General features: G+C 43.2%; 1 protein-coding gene across 2 annotated transcripts; it reads right to left on the bottom strand.

Moving 5' to 3' along the window:
- Positions 1-1,532: 1,532 nt before the first annotated feature.
- Positions 1,533-17,040, bottom strand: LOC117401088 (sulfite oxidase). 2 transcript variants are annotated; one of them, XM_059013286.1, is made up of 4 exons: positions 16,898-17,040; positions 12,069-12,139; positions 5,938-6,109; positions 1,533-5,334 (listed from the first exon to the last, which is right to left on the bottom strand). In XM_059013286.1, exons 2-4 carry the CDS (start codon positions 12,125-12,127, stop codon positions 3,832-3,834), a joined length of 1,734 nt encoding a protein of 577 aa, XP_058869269.1. In that variant the 5' UTR covers positions 12,128-12,139; positions 16,898-17,040; the 3' UTR covers positions 1,533-3,831. The 2 variants fall into 2 exon arrangements, with proteins under 2 accessions (XP_058869269.1, XP_058869270.1); XM_059013287.1 differs by having other exon boundaries at positions 16,887-17,040.
- Between the last annotated feature and the right edge of the window lie 1,573 nt (positions 17,041-18,613).

The raw sequence follows: 18,613 nt of genomic DNA on the forward strand, positions 1-18,613 counted from the left end.
TTAAAAGAGAAAAGTGTAAGGTACTGCACGCAGGCAATAAAAATGTGCATTATAAATATATGGGAGATACTGAAATTGAAGAAGGAATCTATGAAAAATAAACTTTACAATGCATTAGTAAGACCTCATCTAGAATATTGTGTTCAGTTCTGGTCACCTCGTTACAAAAAGGATATTGCTGCTCTAGAAAGAGTGCAAAGAAGAGCGACCAGAATTATCCCGGGTTTAAAAGGCACATCTTATGCAGACAGGCTAAAAGAATTGAATCTATTCAGTCTTCAACAAAGAAGACTACGCGGCGATCTGATTCAAACATTCAAATTTCTAAAAGGTATAGACAATGTCGACTCAGGGGACGACTTTGACCTGAAAAAAGAAACAAGGACCAGGGTCACAAATGGAGATTAGATAAAGGGACATTCAGAACAGAAAATAGGAGGCACTTTTTTACACAGAGAATTGTGAGGGTCTGGGACCAACTCCCCAGTAATGTTGTTGAAGCTGACACCCTGGGATCCTTCAAGAAGCTGCTTGATGAGATTCTGGGATCAATAAGCTACTAACAACCAAACGAGCAAGATGGGCTGAATGGCCTCCTCTCATTTGTAAACATTCTTATGAATCTGCAGTACTTGTTGTGACCGTGTCTGTGGTTTTATTGACATGCTGGCTGCCCAGCCCGATTCCCAGCTTGTAACCGCTCCCCTGCTCCCCCGCAGCTGCAGGAATGATCATCAGCAGGGTGACGGAGCGGCTGTACTCTTCCACTAGCCTGACCTGTTGGGAGCTTCCATTCATTATGTGGGACCCGCCTGTTATTCTGACTTTAAAAAGCTTCTATCAAGCAACTCATGTGCTACATGAACGTTTAAAATGAACAAACTGATAAAACAAAACTAGTTTTTAAAAAAAAAAAACTTCTATGATGTTAGCAATTACACTGAGTAGTTGTTATGAGGTATGGAATGGATTACCCAGCCATGTTGTTGATGCTGAATCACTGGGATCCTTTAAGACCCAACTTGACAAAGTTCAGAGATCAGTCAGCTGTTAGGAACCGGACCAGCTTTGATGGGCCCAGTGGCCTCCTCATGTTGGTAAAAATAATGTCTTGATGGACATGTCCACTAAAACACATCCTCATTTTTCTATACCCAAAATTTGTACCTGTATTATGTAACTTTCTAATTGCAGCTTCTCAAATATAGTGTTTTATTAAAACCGTTTTTCTGTAGCCTGTGTTCTAGCTGACCGATATGAGATTATGTAACATTACAGAAGAGCCATCTAATGAATCATTAGATCAGTTTTCTGGGTATGTGAATCTTTATCTCCCTCTAGTGGCTACAGTATGTCAGTTTGTGTGATTTTATTTATGCCTCTATGAACAGCACAGGACAGAGGGAGCACGCAATAGCATCAGCACACGTGCTATAGTATGCTTTTATCTTTCAATGTTGAAAGCTTCTTAGATATTTAAGACTGTTTTTATTGCTGTGTAAATTTTATCTTGAAAAATTATTTGTTAATCCTTAGAGGCAAAATGATCTTTATTGACAGAAAAAATAATCACAAAGTCAACATTCCTGGTACATTCATTATTCTGCAGCCTTATCCCTGTGATTCAATATTTGGATTCTTAGTTCACTTATCTGCATACTGCATATTGTAAAGTGGAGCCAGACCCAGCTGGATACTTTAACAAGAGACAAGTTTCAATCATTAAAGAAACTCCCCACCTCTGTTTAGAACAGAAAGGGGATTACAATTCAGTGTTGCAATTGCATTTCATTCATTTTCAATAACACATTTATAACTACTACAAATAAATCGATCCATATACAAGGCTGATTATAAAACCAGTTCTAAAAGCTGGTATGAGTCACAGCGCTTTGACAGTGTGTAGGTGGAACCCCACAGGGCTACAGGAATGAACTTGTCTATTGCCACACTCTTATTTCTAACAGCATTTCCAATCCTATGTGGGTCCACTTGTGCAGTTTTGTTCATTTTAAGGTTTCCTACTTTGTATCTTCAAACAATTCCCCCCGTTCTGGAGCTATCTGCACTTGTACCCTCTGGTCATTTCATCTGATTGGTTGTTGATGGGAGAGAAGCCAGTGAAAATGTCACTCTCCAGGTGAAATGACCCGTACAAGACAGTCCAAAGCACGGCTTCCAAACACCGTTTTCTTTAACCCAGTGCAGCCCCCCGAGATCCTGTTCTGAAATGAAGTCTGCTAGAACATGTCATTCTTTCAAAACTGCACATTATATAATAAATAGATGTGCTTGGCAGAGACATTTTATGGAACTATTTTTTGTAAGCTACACTTAGTTTGACAATAATGATGAAAAGTAGGAAAAATGACCTACATAGTGGGCAGCTCCATTAAAAGGTGAAAACAACACCCAGAGTAAATATTACATTTTTGTTAGTCACTAAATTCAAATTTCAATGGAAAGTTTTGGAGCACTTCCACTGCTGCTGCTTAGTCTGACTTTACAACCACTCTGTAATAATAATGTGTAAATATATAGTTAGAGTTGAGACAGCTTTGCTACCCACAGTGGATGGATGCATTGAAAATACAGGGGCTGGACAAAACAAACGCAAGCACGACTACACTGCAGTGAATAAGGTGTAGGGTGACAATGGTTTAACATGGTGTGTGTTTAAATGGAGACACTGGACCATTTCTTAATGATGATTTAATGAGAGAATGCATGGAAATCTTATTTATTTATTTATTTATAATTAGTGCAGCTGCAGTCCTGTCCTGTCGCTTTGATACAAATGTCATGATTCCAGAAGGAACGTAATGCTTCTCCACAAGGGGGCACCAAAACATGTTTTTAATCGAATCAAAGCCACAGTCAAAAGCCCATTCTCTCCTTTTTGAGCATGAACATACAGTACAGTTTTAGATTCAATGATTAACAGTCGTTTGGGTACAATCTTTGCTTTAGGGATTGATAATACATCAATGTGCACGAGAGAGAGAGAGACAGAGAACTTCTACAATGTAAATCTGACCCACATCCCCAATTACAAAAATTAACAATACAAATCATACAGACTAAAAAGCCATTCTCTTTATTTGATTGGTTTTCATCTGGACTGGTGCTCTATGGAACTCAGTGGATGGCCAAACTGCTTGGGAGGACGGCACCTGGGGTATTCCCTGAGTCTTCGTTCCAGAACTACCCTTAACCCCCCTCCCTTTTCACAGCCTGCATGTCCGAAGTGCTTCATATGAACCTTCGTTAATATCAAGATAAAAGGAGCTGCTGCTCCATGCTCTTGGGTCTGTTATCTATATATAATAGTCTGGGAAACATGGTTGGTTTGGTAGTACAGGCTATCCTATCAGACTAGCAATACAGACAGTCTATAGTCAAGTAATTAGACTAGTAAGTTAAAGGGTCGCTACCAATGCAGGCTAACAGCAACAGTTTGGGAATACTGTCAGCTTCCAGTCTATACAACAGCTATAGAGTGGTACTGTGAAGGATGCGAGAATACATCTGCTCAATACTAAACAGTCAGTTTAAGTAATATCAGTCTAACAATATCATTTGTACAATTATATTGACTGGGTCTGGGCAGTTTGTTTTAAGTCACTTATATAGACCAAGTGTTAAATTGACCAAGAGTTTGATCAGTACAGTCAGTTATCAGTCAATTCTACTGACCTTCAGCTGAGCAATACAGGCTGACAGGAGGGGAGTTCTGAAGTTATAGGGACCAGAACTGGGCAGCCCTGCACTAAACCCCATTCAACCTCATTAATTGGTAATAAGTCTCCCTGCCGAGTTCCCTATCTTTGTCTAGTCTTTCTTCACAGACACCCTCACCCGGTGCCAGGCATTGCTCAGCACTCCCCTCAGGTTCCAGATGGGGGCGACAGAGTCCGGCTGCATGTTGTAACTGTTGTCCACGGCCTTGCACACAATATCCAGCTGTTCACCCTCCGGGGGAAAGGGGGCGCTCAACTCCCACAGCTTCCAGGCCCAAGCCTGGCCCAGAGGCGGAGCGTCCTCCCCGCTCCGCAGTGTGGCCACTTGCCACGTTTTGCCCCCGTCAAGAGAAACGTCCACCCTGACCACTTCCCTGCCGCCCCCGCTCCAGGCGTACCCTCTGACGGTCACCTGCTCACCGCTCCTCTCCAGCAGCGCCCCTTCTCGCGGCTCTGTGATCGCAGACTGGATCGGGAGTTCCTGGATGGCCGGGGCTGACTTGAAGTCCACCGTGTCCCAGTCCACGGAGGGGGAGAAGCCTTTGTAATCGTTCTGCTGCCAGTGGCTCTTGCTCTCTTCGGCGCTCACGATGATTTTGCCGAGCCATTTCACGTTCCTGGCTCCCACTGTCCCTGGCACCACCGCCCTGAGCGGAAAACCATGATCCCGGGGCAGCTCTTCCCCGTTCATCTCGTAAGCCAGCAGCACGTCCCCATCGTCGCTGAGGGCCTTGCGGAGCGGGATGGAGGCCCCGTAAGGAGTCCCGGAGACATCCTTGTCCAGACCTTCGAACTGCACGTGTTGGGTGGCACCCCCGTGGCGGTATCCAGCGTGCTCCAGGACCTCGCGCAGCCGCACCCCTCCCCACTGGGCATTGCTGATCGCCGCGATGCCCCAGTCCAGCCCCTTCACCTGCTTGATCTTGTTCATCTCTGACCGCCTGTTCCCTGCGCACTGCAGAGTGGCCGTCACAGTGTGCTTGGGGAACTTGGTCTTGAGATCTTCCAGGGTTAGGGATACAGCCTTCGGCAAGCCTTCCCCGGAAATCTCTAGCCGATATCTCTCCAGGTCCACCTCCGGGACGGGGAGATGGTTCCTCTTGAAGAAGAAGGCGTTTGGCGTGAGGAAGTTCTCCGACAGGATTTCCGAGGGCGGCTCTGCGTTGAAAGGCTTCAGGCTGTTGATTTTGAGAGCCAGGTGTCTTGGAGGGTCGCTGGCGTACGGGTCTGAAATTGCCCCTGATCCTTTCTTCTTGTCTTCTGAGCTCAGCTCCCCCACTTTGTACTCTCCTAGGAGCTCCAGCACATGCTGTTGGTTGTGGACAGCGTACATCGCCCAGAAGGGCTCAAGGGCACCCCCTGCTGCTAGCATGATCTTACTGCCCCCGGGGTGCAGCCCTACAAAGTCTGTGATGTCATAAACGCTGTCCCCGAAGGTCACCCACACCCCGTCCTGCAGCGTCCTGTGTTTGGTGACCTCTTCCCGGGTGAAGATAGGGTACGCCCCCACTGGAGCCGCTGTTTCTGGGAAGACAGCCTCCCCTCCTCTGCCTGCGGAGTCGGCTAACTGCTCCTCTGAGGCTGCTTGCTCCTCCTGGCAAAACGAGACAAAGGAAGGGCTGGGATTGGAAGATAAAAGGATCTTACTATGATAGAAACTGCCTGGAGGGGTTTGGTATGTACCTATAGCACAACGTGCATGAATTAAAGCACTGTTCTAGCCAACATTTCTAGAGATGGCCTCTTTTCTACTGATTTATCCTCCACAACGAACATTACAGCAGGGCTTGAAACTCACAGGACCTGCACATGGGTTTCAGATCTTCTCTAGTTTAGGTTTGGTATTAACATGGTGTCAGGAGTTCGAACAATTAGGCCCCTGGTAAATGTGCTCTGCATTACGAGATCACAGCATGAGGAAGTCACAGTTTTGATTGTGTGTAGGTTTACCAACAGCAGCTGTGCATGCAGCTATAAGCGAGGAAGAGTGCATTAAAACATCAAACTCCTGGCAGTTGATCATTTCAATAATGTACTTTATTGAGGGCATTGTGTGCAGGGTTAGTTCTACCAGTGTTTTGGCATCATGCCATTGTACAGAGCAGCGTGTAGTATTGCAGCGCCACAAATAAAGCATTAAAAAGGGGGGTGTAAATGATCCAGACTCGTTCTGTTCTCTCTAGTCCCCCCTCCTCACCTGTCTGTGGTACAGCCCGAATGCCAGCACCATGCCAGTCCCTGCTGCCAGCCCTGCCACCATGTGCTGCCATCTTGGATTCCAGTCTCTGCCGCCCTCGCCACTCTGCCAGCGCACGCAGCCTTTGTCCGCACAGACCTGTGGGTAAAACAGCGGGGTCCGCACCAGCAGCCTAAACAAACAGAACACTCTGTTTATAGAAAAATCTAGGAGGGCCAGCAAACTCAATACAGTCCAATATAGAGAACTCTGTGCTGGGGATTTGAGAGCCAACCAATTCAATACAGTCTAGTATAGAGAACTCAGTGCTGTACTGGGGATCTGAGAGCCAGCTAATTCAATACAGTCTAGTATAGAGAACTCAGTGCTGTACTGGGGATCTGAGAGCCAGCTAATTCAATACAGTCTAGTATAGAGAACTCAGTGCTGTACTGGGGATCTGAGAGCCAGCTAATTCAATACAGTCTAGTATAGAGATAGTACTGTACTAGGGATCTGAGAGCCAGCTAATTCAATACAGTCTAGTATAGAGAACTCAGTGCTGTACTGGGGATCTGAGAGCCAGCTAATTCAATACAGTCTAGTTTAGAGAACTCAGTGCTGTACTGGGGATCTGAGAGCCAGCTAATTCAATACAATCTAGTATAGAGATAGTGCTGTACTGGGGATCTGAGAGCCAGCTAATTCAATACAGTCTAGTATAGAGAACTCAGTGCTGTACTGGGGATCTGAGAGCCAGCTAATTCAATACAGTCTAGTATAGAGAACTCAGTGCTGTACTGGGGATCTGAGAGCCAGCTAATTCAATACAATCTAGTATAGAGATAGTGCTGTACTGGGGATCTGAGAGCCAGCTAATTCAATACAGTCTAGTATAGAGAACTCAGTGCTGTACTGGGGATCTGAGAGCCAGCTAATTCAATACAGTCTAGTGTAGAGAACTCTGTACTGGGGATCTGAGAGCAGCTAATTCAATACAGTCTAGTACAGAGAACTCAGTGCTGTACTAGGGATCTGAGAGCCAGCTAATTCAATACAGTCTAGTATAGAAAACTCAGTGCTGTACTAGGGATCTGAGAGCCAGCTAATTCAATACAGTCTAGTGTAGAGAACTCTGTACTGGGTATCTGAGAGCCAGCTAATTCAATACAGTCTAGTATAGAGATAGTACTGTACTGGGGATCTGAGAGCCAGCTAATTCAATACAGTCTAGTATAGAAAACTCAGTGCTGTACTAGGAATCTGAGAGCCAGCTAATTCAATACAGTCTAGTGTAGAGAACTCTGTACTGGGTATCTGAGTGCCAGCTAATTCAATACAGTACGCAATACTGTACTATTGGATCTTGCAGCCAGCAAATATGGTAGTAAAAAATGTTTGAGAAATGTTTTGAATGTAACTATTTTTTTTTTTTTATCAAAACCATCAATACTTTTGGCTGTAAAATCAGAGAGCCAGAAAATTCAATTCAGTATAGTGTGGACTGTAACTGTTCTACCTATAGTCCAATGTACCTATAGAATAACGAGAGGTACATAGATTACTGATTTCATTACAAACAAATTACCCTATTCCTTCGAGAAAAGACGAACAAATACGTCACTGCCCTGCGTCGCGAGTTCGAGTCCAGGCTATTCCACTGCCGACCGTGGACGGGAGCTCCCAGGGGGCGGCGCTCAATTGGCCGAGCGTCGCCCGGGGGGAGGGAGGGTTAGGTCGGCCAGGGTGTCCTCGGCTCACGCGCACCAGCGACCCTTGTAGTCTGGCCGGGCGCCTGCGGGCTTGCCTGCGGGCTTGCCTGCAAGCTGCCCAGAGCTGCGTTGTCCTCCGACGCTGTAGCTCCGAGGTGGCTGCATGGTGAGTCTGCAGAGTGTAAAGAAGCGGGCGGCTGACGGCACACACTTTGGAGGACAGCGTGCGTTCGTCTTCGCCCTTCAGCGCAGGGGTGGTAGCGGTGAGCTGAGCCTAAAAATAACTGGACATATCAAATTGGCAACGACTAAATTGATATAAAAAAAAAAATTATAAAAAACACGTCACTGCCCGATCTCTAATCATCCATGACATACAGGCAGCCATTTTCAAAGAAGTGTACCATACAAAGAGATCTGTTCTCTGGTTTTAATCGGCTGTGACTCTTCTTCAGGTCAGTCAGGTCTGTACTTTTGTACCAGTCTGTAGCAAGCTGATTTATCCCCACCCAGATTCAAGTGAACTCTAAAGCCGAAGTGGAAAAACTAAAAGAAACTACAACAAATGTTTTGACTGTTGATAAGACTTGGAGTCAAAACATGTGTTACTTTTAGTTTCTTTCTAACCCGTCTCACGTTCAAACTGGCAAATTTACATACCGAGACGCTTTTCGGACGTTGTACCTAATTTTTGGCTCAGATTGTGCATGAGAGACGGAGCTCAGAGCCTGTTAAGGCATTACCTTGTTAATTACCTCCATAGAAAAATTTGGAATTTTATCAAAGGGTGGAATTGCTAACTGAGCTTCCAGGAATAATGTGTTCCCTAGTTCAGAGACATTCATTATCTATATTTGCACAGATCCCTTTGGTAATTCAGTCAGTAATGTCAGCTTATTCTTATGTTATCCGTGCATTGAGCCAATTGCACTGGCTACAGTCAACCCTGACCTGCGTAAATGACATCTGTTTTACTATCCCTTACCTTTTTTATGATATCTGCAATTGTTCTCAATTGCTCAAAATTTGAGTCATAATAAAAAGATAAAGAGGAGGAGATGTGATCCCTTTTATTGGACGAACTAAACAATAATTAAATCGCTTGAAAAGTTTTCAAGACCTCAAAGGTCTATTCTTCAGGTGAAAGCAGGAAAGAGAGGTGGCATCAGAACTTTAACAAAAAGAACCCATTTTGAATCACTACACTTCTAATAGGACAACAGCTGTGTTGAAAAACAAACAAACAAACAGGCGGATCGCCTTACCGCGGACGGCTCGCGTTTTCACCCTTACACACAGACACAGAACTGATTTTATCAGCACTTGGGTGCACTTTTATTATTTACAATAATCGAAACAAAAACAAAACCAAACAAAAACCAAACTCCTTTTTGGAGTACCAACGGAAACTTTCTTCTTCCCTAACTACGGCCGGACGGCTAAGCCGTTTACCAGCCCAAAACAAAACCCTTTCACACACGTTCACAGCACCTTCCTGCTTTAACCAGTCTCTTCAGCAGCCGGCTTGTCCTTCGTCAGCCAGTCTGCCTATGGCTGCTACTCCATCAGCCCCGACAGCAGGGTGTATGACCTGGGAAAGTGAGATATTTAAAATATGCTGCAGCTTCTCATTTCCAGGTTGTATTATTGAAGTGAGCAGGTGGGTGCCAGGAGTTTGGACAACCAGAAGCCTGGTAAACGTGCTCGGAGCTGATCACTCTGATCACAGCATGAAAAAGTCACGACAGAGTCTAGCTTTACTAATAAGAGTTGTTTAAGCAGCTCTAAGGGAGGAAACACTGCACAGTGAATCAGACTGTATGAAAATGGTGAAGCTCTGAAGCTATTGGTGAACGAAGGGTTTCATTAAACAGGCGTCACCTTAAGAGGTTAATTACTTTTGTCCTCCATAAAAGTGAGTAGACAGAGCCAAGCTCCAGACATACAGTAACTCCCCTAGGTAGAAGGCATCATTTGCTAAGCAGCTGACAGGCAAGCTAGCTGTGAAACGCTTTGAAAAATAATACCTGTTTTTTTTTAAAGCAATGATTAACCCAGGCTGGACTTTACATATTTACTTTAGGTTACTTAACTTCCAGGCTTCCTATATTCAACACAGAAGCACATCAGCAAAGAAGGGGGTTGTCACTTTGTAAGATTCCTGTGGAAAATCCATTCAGTTCAAATCTTGAGGCCCAGAAAGGCAATGATTTTAATGTTTTCTTTTTTAATACCATTAGCCAGGGGATTACAGCTCTCCAGTGCCTACAGACAGGGTTACACAGGATCCTCATTGTCAAGACAGATGATCGCAGTCGCTCACCGAGTTCACTTTACTCCCCAGTACAGCTTCACAATACAAAGCCAATGTTTTCAAACCAGCTGGATGCAGATTATATTTCAGCACACATTTCTGCTTCAATTAGGGATGTTAGATTTACTTTCCGGTTTAACATATCCGACTGCAGTGGGACCAGAGTAAGGGCGGATATGTAAAAAGTCGGATGAATGAGTCCTGTTTTAAATACCATTATACACAGCTGGAACAATCACTACATTCACACAATTATTGTTTTGAGATTCAGCTTTTATTAGGGAGCTCCCCTAAATCCCTTGTTTAGAAAGATACAGGGGATTAATGCTTGTGTGGGTGCGTGCATTCGCTGCTGAGTGACAGGCAGGAGATCGAGACGGAGGTTGAAGTTGATACAGGTGAACAGGATTTATTTACATATCAACACACTGAACAGCTCACGTGACACTACCAGCAATGGCAGCGTACGGAGCACATAGAACACAGTGTATGAATACTTTAGTGGGATCTACAGTCTCTGAACTAATCTTCTCTGTTCAATAATACACTAACATTGCTGAAGAGATTGATCGTGGCAGATAAACAGCTAGGGCGGATATGTGACGGATTACTGTATTGGGATCTTTTTTTTTTAATCAATCCCCCCAAAAAATTACAAAATCACAAAAAGCCCTCCATAGAGTGCTGTTACTTTTGTATGATGCACTGCAACATTAATGACCTGCATGTCTCGTGAGCTCAGCTGGTCAGTACAGAGGCGCCGGGCAGGACTTCAGTAACCACACCGAGCCGTGCCGTGCTTGAACTGAACCGAGCCACACGAACTGTCTAATTGTGATCTGGGACTGTAGTATAACTGCATGGTTAAGGATTTGTGCTGTGTGATAAATAACCTTTGTATGTTCACTCAAGCTTGGACAAACTCAAATTGATGTTTTTCTGCCGTGTCGATTAAAGGGAAGTCTAGCTATAATGAAAGTGAAGCTCTTAATCTCCCCCCAGCACGAGAGACCGTGTTATCAAGGAGTGCCTGTGTTCTGAACTGCTGCTCTCACTGCATTCAGGAGATAAGGAGAGTCTCTATCGCCCTGTTATCAACACCAAGGGAACATAATTAATGCTAATCTCTGGGACAAGTAGCTGCGTGAGTCTACTACTTACAGACCACAGGACAGAAAACTAGTTTTACAACATACTACTACAACTACTGCTGCTAATTAAGTAATAATGTACATGTATGTACCTGAGGACAGGCTGGTGGGCTGTCAAGTCCACCAATTCATAACAGCCATCCTCAGTGCGCTGGCAGTGCATGCACAAGTTCATTACTATTCGATTGTAGCATTTATTTGTATCTTAAGTTACATTTGTGTTGAACTCATACTGGTATTTCTCTCCATCACGGTCTCCTTCCACTGGCAGTGAAGCGTTTGATATGCACCGCAGGCTGGATCGCTCAGAGTTTTTATTTAACTATTGCGCTAATAAAACAGCAGGGCCTTGACTTTGGAATCCAAACCGTTTTGATTGGGTCTGATGTCACATTCTACATGACTTTATGCATGCTGATCTTATGCCAAGCGCACACATTTTTATATTGTACAGTTTTATATTATAGTGGGAACACCAATCCAGGATGTCAATTTAACACTCAAGTTATAACTTCAACGCACGAACAATCATTATTATTTTATATATAAAGCTGCTTGTTCTTCAGAGTGGCTCTATTGTCCCAATCATTGGTCCCTATAAAAAGACTTTGGTCCCTAAAAAAAGACAGATTTACTGCGTTCAAGTTGAAGAGGTGTTCTGCATCTTCAGTAAGAGAATCGACAGGTGTTCTAAGCTAAGGCACATACTGTATGTGATACTGGTTTCATCTGGGGCTGTAGCACAGTATAAGTGCATGGCTATAGTGACACGTTTAGCATTAATAGCATTAGGGTGTAGATGGTTTGGTTTTATGCTGCATAATAAATGGATGGCTATCTGAGCTCCAATTGGCTAAAACGACCATGATTGTAGTATAACCCTAAAGAATCTGCTGTAGTCACAGTAAAGTGAATGTTAGTGGCTAATATCTCCAAAATACTAGTGTATGGTAAAACGTGACCCCCATACTGTACCTCTGTGTCCTGTAGAGGCAGCGCCGTGCCGGCCCGAGAGCGTGCTTCAGAAACAGCATGCCAGCAACAGTCTGCCAGGAACAGAGAAAGACACAAGCTGAGAAATGCCACCAAGGGTCCCCAATCTGTAAATGATTGAGTAAGGGCAAGATCACCAGAAGAACATCCTTTTCAGTTAAACGTTTACTAGAATAAAGTTCAGGGTTTTTATTTTACGTTCACCGTTTAAACGATCCTTGCAGCCGTCTCTCAGAACAAAGGCAAGTATTTTCTTCCTTGTTTTATACGATTAGAAATGTTTGACATAAGTACAACAGAAAATATATGATCTTAAACTGTCAAGTCACACCTTAAAGGGTCAAGACTGTTTCTATTCCAGTCCTCACCACTCCCTGTGTACAGTAGTGTCTGCACACTCTGTCCCAACACTGTCCTGTGGTTCTGGCACAGCCTAAGGTTATGTTAAAACTCCTTTTAAGACTTCAATCAAGCCCCCCAATGAAGCAGGGGACACTTTTGCTGTGACAGCTAGTAAGCAGAAACAACAATCGAGAATCACAGGTAACCCATACAATAGGAACTTAGACAGGACAGAAAGGCAACAGCCCATCATAACGCACAGGAACAAAAGGGGAGATTGTGTTGCAAAGTCTAGGGTCTAACCTGAAGAGCAGCTTTTTAAAAAATGACAAAGCGTCTTGCCTACAGACAAGCTGGTTTACTATCAGAGCAATTTATCAGTGTTATTAATGTATCTTTTTTTTAATAGCACTGATAAAGAATGCCATAAATAGAGTAGCACCTTGGCACAGGGAGGACAGACTGTTCTAGGACTGGGGTTTCCAAAGCTATGCTGAGCTGGAATCCCACACACAGGCTATCTGACCTGGGAGTGCTGGGGGCAGAACGGAGATCAGGCTGGGTTTATAACAATGTGCAATTTAGCATGTTTGGTTTCAATTCTGAAGGCATACCAATTTTAAGATCCATACTACAAGCTATCCAGTCCCGTGTTTTTAAGGAACAATGAAACATCCAAACACAAAATGTTTCAAAGCTGTATTTACACTGCATGCTTTCACACAGAACCTGCGACCTCTGACCTCCATTATCAATTACTCTCCAGTGGATTTTGTTCTGTATGAGGTTAATAGGGGGGTAATACAAACACACATCGGATTAATAAAAAAAGAGTTTAAAGGCGGCTAATGTGAAACTAGCTTTCGGGACCCATTCCAGTCCAGCTATGTATTCCAAACATGTCCTTAATTAGTCAATTGAAGCAGCTAATGGTGAATTAACTAATCAAGGACTTTACTGGAAGGAAGGACTGTGCTGGAAGGGATCTTGAGGACCAGTGTTGGGGACCATTGGGGGCAACGTTACAACACACCCCATTGCTGCTCTTCCTCTCAGCAATGTCATTCAGGAAGGAGGCTACTATTGGAAAGGTCTGTATTTTATATGCTTGACTGGACGCCAGAACGACAGTGATTGCAGCACAGGGCTGCTATTGAATGCCTGGGAGCGTTTCCTCTGCTGGAGCCCTGATATCACAGCGGAGACTGCTGCTGTGAAACTGCTCCCTTCACTGTGCCTTTCAGCGCAATCAGGGCTTTCACAATGTGGGCTGCAGCTACTAAAGTTTGGATAAACAAACTACAGCAGCTGGAAAAGTTAGGATCTCAGAGTAGGGTGTCTCTTAAGCCAGGGCTCCATCTGCCATTGACTGGAACTTGACTTGAAAGCAATTTGAAATCAGACTTGCTCATTTCCATACAGGTGATCTGTGACTTGTCAAGGCATATGTACATTTCAGGTTTCCTTTGATGTTTTGTGAATACACGGATATTCTTGATTTATTCTGGTGATGGTCTGTTTGCTTTAGGCACTCTGCAGTAATCTACAGGGATAACACAGCCTCTCAGAGACTAAAACACAAACACACACAAACACACAGACTCTCTCTCTCTCTCTGTAGCACAAACACCTGGGACCCCACCCACTCCTCTGGAATGACCAGCTAGCCAATCAGCAACAGTAACAAGCTTCCGCCTCCAGTCTTGACCAATGAGGGAGTTGCAAACAGTAATAGTGGTGTAGAATTATGTCACAAAGGCAGCATCAGACACAACCCATCCCGGACTTTCTACATTCACAACAGCAGTTCTAGTTAGTCGATCATATTATGAATACTTCTGAGAATTACCGATGTTCCTTTTAAATGGCATTATATAACTGTAATTTCTCTGTATTCATCATTACGAGTAGATAGTGCATGTTATGTCTGAGAGAATTTACAGGAATGCTTTAAGGCTAAAAATCTGTTTCTTAGAAGCAGCATTGTGTCCTTTGCTTGTTTTTCCACTGCTTGCACCTGGTACCTGTTCACTTCCTGTGTTGTAGGTCAACATGCGAGTGAAGCACAGGGTGCGATTACGTACCATTAAGGAGCAGCAACTTTTAATCTTTATTGCATTTGAAATGTCAGCAACACCCAAATTAACATACAAATAACAAGCACACAAACAATAGACAATCAACCAACACCAGTGATAACACTGTCTGCAGTATTAAGAGGTAGGAACATAGATTTGAAATCCTGTTACTCCTTTGGTCAATACTACAGAACTGCAATCTACCCAGCACAGCCTAGCACATATTTCTAGTGAAGGCCATTTCACAGGCAATGGATTGTTTCCAGTACCTGGCCATTTGTAAAACCACATGGGTCGTTCTGTGGCTTTGGAAGCAAACCAAATACTGTACGCAATTATCCATTTGGTTTAGTTCCTCTTTAGTGACATAATGCCTTTTTGTTGTGTCCTTTTCAAATTGTATGAATAAAAGCCCAGATCACAATTCCAGTGCTCAAAGTCCAGATATTCTAGTCTTTGTCCACCTGCACCAAGACTCTGTCCACACTATGCCTTTAAACAGGCTTAAAAGTGTTAAATACAGTTAGCACCTACACTACGCAGTGTTTAAAACCGGACTCGAGATCACCTCAGGGGGTAGTCTCGTGCCCGGTTCTAATTAGATTTCATCAGCTAGTGCGGTTTGTCAGAAGTGTGGACGCTGTAATAACGAACACAATTTTTGGTGCATCCTCCAATATCCCAAAATGCTTTCTGATATGTTTTGGCGCGTGGACATTACAAACACAGCACTCAGAACAGGCGCCTGAAGGAGTTGAGAACGACCATCAGTACTGCTGTACCGTATACAGATCCTCAGGCTTGTTGTAAAATGGTGGATCATGGAGCGACGTGATCAGATGCTGAAATCAAGATACATTGATCTCTGGAGCGATGCAATCGGTCAAGGAGAACTTCAGAGTTCAAAATGAAATGCATTATAATAAAACGCACCTTGTGTTGAAGAAACAAAGCCATAACCTTCATGCTAAGAAGCGCAATGTCATCCGTGGGCACGGGCTCCAGATTCACAGGGGTGCTGTGTGGGCCTTAATTAACCAATGCAACCTCCTTCCAGGTCTTAATCAGCTTATTATTTAATGATGCCTATTAAGCAGGAGGACTCTGCACCTCCAGCACCAGATCTCTCTACATCATCCACATCGCTCTATATCGCACATACCTCTCTATATCATCCACACCTCTATCATTCCTCCTGCTCACCAAAATACTAAACAACAGGGCACACTGCACACATCGGCAGGCTTGATAACAATGAGGACCATGCAAAGCTTAATCAGTCAAGCACCCAGTTCAAGCCAAACCCCAAAGGTATGAGGCAGGTTACCATGGTAACCTGAAGAACCTGCGAATGAACATCCATTGTTTGAATGACACCACCACTCCGACCCCAACCCTGGTTACTATGGTTCCCTAAATACAAAACAGAATTTGCATCCACACTGAATTTGTAATCCACACTGCTGCTGAGCGAACTAGTAAACGTTACTCTCGTGTTTGGGCTCTGGTAATGCTGAAACACAGTCTGTACAATATTTCCGTTCATTCCTTGATGTAGTATCAATTTACCAAGGAAATAAATTATCATTCGGAGCCTCCAAAATAAAGTTGTCTGCGTTTTTTTTTTCCACCTTAGCAATAGTTTCCTTCACTCGTGAAAACTGTAACTTACACTAAATTATAAACCCCGGCTCGATTGCACCCGCTCGTCACTTTTGCAATATGCTTTCTGAGCCAAACCGCAGAGCTCCGCAGTATACAAACAACAGTGCAGTTACAAGACACAGAATAATTGCATACCGAGTGACAACTAATAATATAATGAAATATAATGAAATAGATGACAAATACACAAAGCAATGAGACCCAAGACGCCCCCATACTGCGTATATCGGCGACACGTTAACAGAACAACAAATATTGAACATTTCAAAGACTTTGCATTTTGGTGCAGGCTGTCTTTGTGGTTTATGATTCAGGAGATAACTTTAACTTCAGCACTAATAGTCGTACTGTGTCTGTAACTAGGACAGTATCTCTCATGTCGCTAAGTTTAAGAAGTGCACGCTGATAAGGCCGTGTCGAAACTGCATTCAGAGTTTGTAAGGCTTTATTCAATTTCTAATTATCCAATGTGGTATTTGATACTACACTGTATTTACAATTGCGTTACAGGCGACAGCACGTTATTTAAATTATGTAACACCTGACGGTCACTGTGACAACAAAGTGATCCCCAACTAATGTTTTTAAATGTTATTTTAAAACCGGAGGTCACCCGGGTACCTTCCAATTAGCATATATATATATTTTGGGATGTGTACCATAATTGTATTATACTGAATTCAAACATGAATTTGTATATAGTTATCATGCTCGCCGCTCACTCACCCCTGCCTCGCCGACTGCTTCTCTGCTCGAGAGATTTCTGAAGTCCCCTCAGCTCAGAACTACGCATGCTTGATGCGCGAGCGAGGCGAAAGCGCCGCGTGTCAATCACATTCCTCGCAGAATTAACCCTGTCCACGCCGCTATCGACATTGGCACACAATTGAATCACTACCCGACTATTGCAATATATTTACATATAAATTAAATTACGCAGTATTAACATGAAGCACAAAGCACTACATATTTATTTGCAAACGCTGTTTGTTCAGTGTCCATTTTAAAGGCATCGTTTGTATAGGTTGGCCAATGTAAATAGATCGGTATGTATATTGTTTGGTTTCTACGGGTCTTGTTTGTCATTCATTCATTTGAGGCATAGAGATTTTAAAAGCATGTTTGCTTCATGGTTTCTAATGACTTCCTTCCTGTGCTACAGCCTAGTCTTTGAAATGCACACATACTCCAAAAACGAAGCATCACATACATCAAAGAACCCAAAGAGCTTTGAAATGAGAAGGGGGTGGGGCAGTGATAATACTGCTAGTGCTAATAAGAGGCAAGAAACAACTCCTGAACTCACAGTTAAAGCACAGTAACTACCATAGTTTACAATGGTTTGCCAAGTTTGTAATGTGCTTTACCACACACATCTGTGATATCAAAAACGCATTTTGCTATTCACCCAATTTTTGCTGCACTTAAAGTAATTGTAGCTAACACAATAATCCCGTCAACTGTCCATGCCATGCACATCCACTCACTCTACAGATCTCACATGTGAAAGAAATCTGAAAGAAATTTTAAACCAAATTAAAGAAATCTCTGTTAGCAATCGTGTATTTTAATTTTAAAACAAATGAAAGAAATCTCTATTTGCACGCCTTGCTTTCAAATGAAAGAAATCTCTATTTGCACGCCTTGCTTTCAAATGAAAGACATCTCTATTTGCACGCCTTGCTTTCAAATGAAAGACATCTCTATTTGCACGCCTTGCTTTCAAATTAAATAAATCTCTATTTGCACGCCTTGCTTTCAAATTAAATAAATCTCTATTTGCACGCCTTGCTTTCAAATGAAAGAAATCTCTATTTGCAGGCCTTGCCTCATGGTCACCTAGGGAGTGAAAGTGTCCCCACCGTTCAAAGCCTTATTTCCGGTCAGTAACCAATCAGCTGCTTCCCCTATTGACTGACATGCTTGAAAACTGCTGAAATGACCTTGGAAGTGCGAGTGTAACCACATTTCCTGACAGACAAGGCAAGCAAACAGAGAACTTCCTCCCGCATTTAAAACAAATAACATCTAATAACATTTATATTTTTCAGCATTGATGTTAAACTACTGACAGCAATGTCTTACTCCAGAGGATGCATTGCCAGCACGTCACATCGTTAGCTAATGGCCTTTTTACGTAAGACAAGCTAATCAATCCACTTTACTATCATTTTCGTTTGATCTTATGTAGGAATTAATTATTGCAAATATCCAGACATTAGAAACGACGCATTTCAGTTTGTTCAAATCATTACTAAGATCTGCAGCGCCATCTTGTGGTTTTGTTAAAAATATCTTCACACAGTCCACTGCTCGGTATTATGGGCGGGGCTGGAAGTCCATACGCATTATTAATGAGTTGGGCGGGGTTTATACAAAAAAAACTTTTTAACAGAAGCGTAAGAAGTTGTTTAACTTATTTATTTGACATTTGAAGCAATC

Source organism: Acipenser ruthenus, chromosome 45, assembly GCF_902713425.1.
Source record: "Acipenser ruthenus chromosome 45, fAciRut3.2 maternal haplotype, whole genome shotgun sequence".
NCBI lineage: Eukaryota > Metazoa > Chordata > Actinopteri > Acipenseriformes > Acipenseridae > Acipenser > Acipenser ruthenus.

Coding starts and splice junctions, on each gene's coding strand:
- LOC117401088 (XM_059013286.1), bottom strand. CDS start 12,127: ATGCTGTTTCTGAAGCACGCTCTCGGGCCGGCACGGCGCTGCCTCTAC. Junction 6,110..12,068: donor TGCCTCTACAGGACACAGAG/GTACAGTATGGG, acceptor CTGTTTGTTTAG/GCTGCTGGTGCGGACCCCGC. Junction 5,335..5,937: donor TCGGGCTGTACCACAGACAG/GTGAGGAGGGGG, acceptor TCGTTTTGCCAG/GAGGAGCAAGCAGCCTCAGA.